The sequence below is a fragment of the Carassius auratus genome, chromosome 34 (genome assembly GCF_003368295.1).
Source record: "Carassius auratus strain Wakin chromosome 34, ASM336829v1, whole genome shotgun sequence".
Classification (NCBI taxonomy): Eukaryota; Metazoa; Chordata; class Actinopteri; order Cypriniformes; family Cyprinidae; genus Carassius; species Carassius auratus.
Window position 1 is genome coordinate 3,072,755 of NC_039276.1, and position 6,000 is coordinate 3,078,754.

The 6,000-nt window shown below is 34.8% G+C and overlaps 1 protein-coding gene across 1 annotated transcript in view; it reads left to right on the forward strand.

The window, feature by feature from the left end:
- The window catches only part of LOC113052943 (ceramide synthase 6), a 35,166-nt gene extending 29,498 nt beyond the window's left edge, over positions 1–5,668 (forward strand). Inside the window, exons 10-11 of the mRNA XM_026217443.1 lie at positions 1,883–1,906; positions 2,060–5,668. Coding sequence (XP_026073228.1) covers positions 1,883–1,906; positions 2,060–2,200 — 165 coding nt within the window. The 3' untranslated portion in view covers positions 2,201–5,668. The remainder of the gene's footprint in view (positions 1–1,882; positions 1,907–2,059) is intronic.
- The last annotated feature ends 332 nt before the right edge of the window (positions 5,669–6,000 follow it).

The window sequence follows — 6,000 nt, forward strand, 5'->3', positions numbered from 1 at the left end:
CAGAACACTGGAGCTACAAGTCAAAAACAATAAATCCCATTACAAACGAGGCATTTGTTGCATCCAGTGGGGACATAATTACTGATTATAATGACTTATACTGCCTTTTTACACGTTGCGTTGCCTATCGCGCTGCGTTAACATTAAGCCATGTCTGCATTTGTGATCGGAGAAATGACAAACAACTAACAATGCTCCATACTGCTCAAAACTTGCATTTGAATCATCGGTGGCAAATTATTTAAATATGAAAATGTACTTACAGGCTTTGAGTAAGACGCGCCACTGTCCCACTTTATAAAAACAGCCTTTGTGCCACAGACGAATTGTAGTCTACTCTTCCAGGATCGGGAAACAGTCCTCCATAAAATACATTGCTCACATCTGAATATTTGGGTTGAACTGTTCTGGAACAATGTTATAAATACAACTTTACCACTGATTTCTAGTTGCTCTTTTGGAAGGCAAAACAAAGTAGTTTAGATTTCACAATGAAACACGTCTTCACGACATGGCGATGCCGCAACAACAAAATTACAGTACAGCGAGAATCAAAGTTACGGCTTCTTAACTTTTATAAAGAGCTCTTTGGGTTTGAAAATTCAGTATTTGCAACTTTACAGATCTTCTTCATGCACCAAGAGCATGTAACACTCCAAAGAGAAAGGAAAAATCGCATCATATAACCCTTTTAAATAGTTTTGTCTTGCATTTTATCTCAAAATGTTGGATGCAGCCTTATTTACATAAAGAAAATATTTGACTGTTTGGTCAACTAGTAAAATGATTAGTTGCATAAGGCCAAATTTGTATAAATACATGCTTTTAAATTTTATTGCATACCTGTTGCTGCCATAAAAATGGCAAAATGGTTCACAGCGCAGTGCTATTGTCTTTTTTTTTTATCTTAAGAGCTCCCAGTATTCTTCTTTTAAACAGTTTCCAGCATTTCAGTAATAATAATAATAATAATAATAATAATAAACAAAAGTGTACTTACTTAAAATGCATGCAGGTTAGCACATAGCTCATCAGTTTTCAAAGAATTACAAAAGATGTCGATTCAGATAGCAATTAAATTACCGTACGACCTCTGTGCTTGTCAAAAACAGTATGTAATTCAGATGGGAGTTTTCACACGGGTGGAGGAAGGATTTTGGATTTGGATGGCAATAAAATCACTATCTAGCTCTTGTTAATGTTGAAATTACCTTACTTCCCCACGAGAAACAATTACTGTCTGAATAGTGCTACTGCTGCATTTATGAATGATGTAAACAGTTAACATGGAGTCTGAGGGAGTTGAATTTTCTGCTGATTACGTAGCTTTCAAAGTCAGCGTGAAATCAAATTGACTGTTTTTCACATTCGTGCTTGCTCCTGGTCTTATTGTTAATGATTAACTTACTGTGTGTTACTGCAAAAATATATATTTTCTTAATAATTATTCATCAAAATGCAATAAATTGTTTTATAATAAACTGACGTTACCAAGTTGAAGCACCACAATTCAAATCAATATTTATAGCTGTGATATTGCACAGAAAATGTCCAATATTGCTTATGTACACACATGCTTCATACGTGTAATGTGTCTCCATATGGTGTTCCAAACGAACATGAAGTTTGTAAATGTGTATACATGAGCAATTGAGTAATTTAATAGGAGATAAAAATGATTTTAAATAAAGCCTTTAAATGTTGCATTCGTGATCCAGTGATCAAAATCAGAAATCAATTCCCTCCCTACATGTTTTTCATGTTGTGAGCACTGTTTCGTGTTGAAACTGGCTTCACTAACTACTTTTACCTGATGCTTACGCTGTTTTCTACTGTTTATGTGATTCTTCTCTCTTGTTTGTCTTCCACGCTACCATCGAAGGCGGGAAAATGGAATCCTTTACATGTAAGTATGTGATTGAAAAAAAGAGTTTGGTGCAAAAAAAAAAAATGACAACAACAAAAACTTAATTGTCCTGTGTACTGGCTGCATTTAACTTCTATATAGTGCTAGAGAAAGTCTGTACTGTCATCTTAACTGTCTCTCATATCTTCCTAGGTGTCGAAGGATGACCGCAGTGACATTGAGTCCAGCTCTGATGAAGACGAGGTTCTTCCTCGCTCTCAGAAACATCACACTAATGGGACCAACGGCACCAACGGGTACCTGTCCCAGTCCCCGTGCCCAGACGAACACTAACCGTCCACCCAGCATGGAGGACGTTTCCCTGGTTCCCAGCTGCGTCACTCTCCGTTGTGTCAAATCATATATGAACATTACCGGTCCCGTACTGGAACTTCTCAATAATGTGAATGCGGTTCTGTTTCGTTTGCTCGCTTTTCACCATTTCCTCTCCAGATGTTTTGTGCTCCATTCGTTGGCTTTTGTTTTTGTGGCTGTAGGCTGTTTATCCTGCGACATTCGTTATCGAAGCACCTTTTAGATTCAGTGCGGTTCACACTTTACTTTCATGCAGGTGAATGAAAGCACTGTTCTTTCTTTCATAATCACATGAGCATGCTGCTGCGGTCATGTATTCTGGCATCGTGGGAACAGTAGGTTTCTTGGATTAGTGTTATTTTGTATATATTTATTTTTTGTAACTTTAATTCATGTGCTTTTTTTTTTTTTTACATTTAATATGTTCCCCTTTTCCACAACAAGACGTCGGTGCTGGAGCTAGTGCCCAGTCTAGAACCGCTCTGGATGCAATTTCTTATATACCAATATAGTTCAGTGATTTTGGTATTTCCTGAATCCACAGTTCCAATAAACATTTGCGAAATTCATCACAAATCTTTGTTGTTGGAACTACAGCCTTCCACCTGTGCTTAGAAGGATTTCCCAACAAACAAAAATATGTTCTATGAATGTTTTGCCAACATTCCAATTAAGTTCTAAAAACTCGGAATGTTCAAAATGCGTTTTAGAACGTTTTTCTTGGTTTAGAAAATGCTACTGGAACATTCCATTTCATAATTTTCAAACACTATGGGAACGTTACTTTTAAATATATATAAATTTGAAGTACATCCAAAAGAAGTTTCCCAAAAAATACCATCTGCAAGTACAGTACGTGAATGTCAGATGCTTGATTGTGTGCATTCCGAAAGAAATTTTTGATTCAAAACACATTTTGACTTTCAGTTCAACTGTTTTTGTGGTTGAGAAAGCTTTTGATGAGAATCTTGCAAGTTAGTTGAACAGTTCTAACTACCTACTTGAATACCACTAGCCGGGTTTCCATCACCCTGCTTTAATGCACATTTTGAAGTATCGCATCAGAATCGAGTGATGGAAACAGAATTTGGGGTTAAAATGCCTCAATTCGCAAAAAAGAAAAGTCACGCTCACTTGAGGTTGTTTTTTAACTTATGCGGAATTTTTTTTAATGCTAATAATGGAAGATGGAAATTTCTTTTTGCGAATAAATTCCTCCAAGTGCATCAAAACGTCATGTGACTTTACGCTAAGGGACGGCAAATCCTGACTAACCAGTGGACCCATCTTGTTCCACAGTATCTGAAATGTTGTTAAATGTTCATTCGGAAATGGCTGAGCAAAGTATTCATGTACTGTATAATTGCCTCCCCGAACTTTTAAACATTCATCCACCTCTGAAAGCAATAACTGCATTAATTTGTTTCATCTGCTCGTTCTGAGGTGCAAGTAATACATTACATAGGAAAAATATTATATTCAGTACCTACTTTTCTTAGTGACGTATAGTGCCAGTTTATCAGGAAGTGACGATTTTGTTCTCTTTGACTCATTAGATGGTAACGGTGCTCATTTGTAAATGTTTTATATGCGATATTTAAATTTAGTAAAGTAAAATTTGCAACTTTGGATGGAAACCCTGCTACTGACAGTTTAGTTTAATAGTGCAGACATCAGTGACTTTTTCTGGCAAAAATTCTGGCAAGTTATGGACAAACCTTCTTCCAGTAACGTTAATAAAGCATTTGTTGTAGTTATCTGGTCTTTAATAGTGTTCTCCGAACATTCGGCACAAAAATTTTATTTATACCTCATTCATGGAATGTTTTTTTTTCTTCTATAACGTTCTATAAACATTTTTAAATGTCACTGCTTGTATCAGAATGTTCAGAGAACATTCAATGGTAACATTCCCATAATGTCGGCAAAATAATCATGGAATGTTGGAACCAAGAAAAATCTGCTTGTTTTTAAACTGGACCTTTTGAATGTTCATAGAAAATTGAAAATGTTTTCATAACCTAATGGGTACATTAGCGAATCGTTCTTAGACCTTATTTTTGTCAGCTGGGTTCATCGCTAGTTTGAGTAACGTAACTGAGATTTGTTGTCGCCAAAAAACTTGCACTGCATCAGCAAGTATTCACATCTGCATTCGTACTTTAATTAAATGTTTGTGCTGGTTTCATATAAGGAACTGATAACATTAAAACTAGATCTTGCATTATCGTCATCAGCAGTCTAAACTGGAAATGTGACTCACATTGGGACGTTACACAGTGACGTTTTAAAATGGCAGTCAATCAGTTTGCTCAAAAGAATCATTCATTCAAACGAATCATGCTAAACTAGTGGTTTATCACAAATCGCTCACGTTCCTTCACCAAACATATTTTCACAAGTACACTATCGTTCATTTGGTAAGAGATTTTTTCGAAAGGTCACCAAGGCTGCATTTATTTGATCAGTAAAAAAATGTTATACCATGAAGTGTTATTGCAAAGAAAATAACTGGTTTCCATTAGTATATATTTTACCATTTAATTTATTTCCGTCATCAAAGCTGAATTTTCAGCATCATGATCCTTCAGAAATCATTCTATTGCTGATTTGCTGCTCAACAAACATTTCTTATTTTCAGTGTTGAAATATATATATATTTTATTCATTTGTGGTGATTGCTAGATTCTTTGATGAATAGAAATAATTGATATTGTAACATTATAAATGCCTTTATAACTTCTGATCAATTTAATGCATCCTTGCTGAACAAAACTATTAATTCAAAATAAAAGTCTAGCTGACTCTTATTGTGTATTTCATCAAGAAATCTATCCTCACTTCAAAAAAAAGGTTATTTATCAAGTGATTGCTGATTAATACCTTAATCTAATGTTCCCTGATTATATTTGATAATAATTTCTCAATGACTCCCAGTCATATTTCCAAATAGGTTTGGTTTTATTATTATTTTGCTCACGCTTCTTAAACAAGGTACATATGAGATGATAAAATATATCAAACTATCTCACTGTTTGAATGAATTAACTTTGATGAATAAGTGGCACTAAACACTGGTTTTATTTCTGTTGTATTGTCTTTTTTAATTAGCTTTTTTGAGTTTAGAATAAAAGATTATTCCTGTTCTCCTCGTGTATTTGATCATCATTCAGCCGAGCTTTATTTAAAGCTTTTTATTCGAGTGTTTTGATGCTGTTTCAGTGTTGGGAAGGTTTTGACCTGGAGAAGCGCTACAGCTAATTAGCCGTCATCTTATTTGCACTGCAGACAGGTTGCTGTGTTATGTGGTTTACATTTGATGTCAAAAAGGCGAAGAAGAATAAAAAAATAGACAATTGTATTCTCTGCCTTTGCTGGAAAACTGATTATCAGCGGTACTAATTAATTATGCTGCCATGTATTTTAAATAAACATGACAAACCAAAACCCTCATGGATGCTTTTGTTGTTTGGACTGCGTCTGTCTCTATAATCAATAAAAGATTAAATGTGAGGGATACTGTTATTTGATGTTATTTTGAAACAGTTTTCTCTAATATGGCCTTGTTGCAGCCTGCATTCATACTTCCAGCAGGTTGAAATAAAGAAAATAAGAAGACAATAACTAATAAGAAACATTTTTTCTTTAAAGAGCTCCAAATTACTAACTAAAAACAATAGACACAAAAGATTATATTCAATATTTTGAGAGAGATTTGACCATCTTGGAGTCAAACCTTTAAAAGCTCCAGAACAGAAGCTTTAAACCTTTAATCCTCT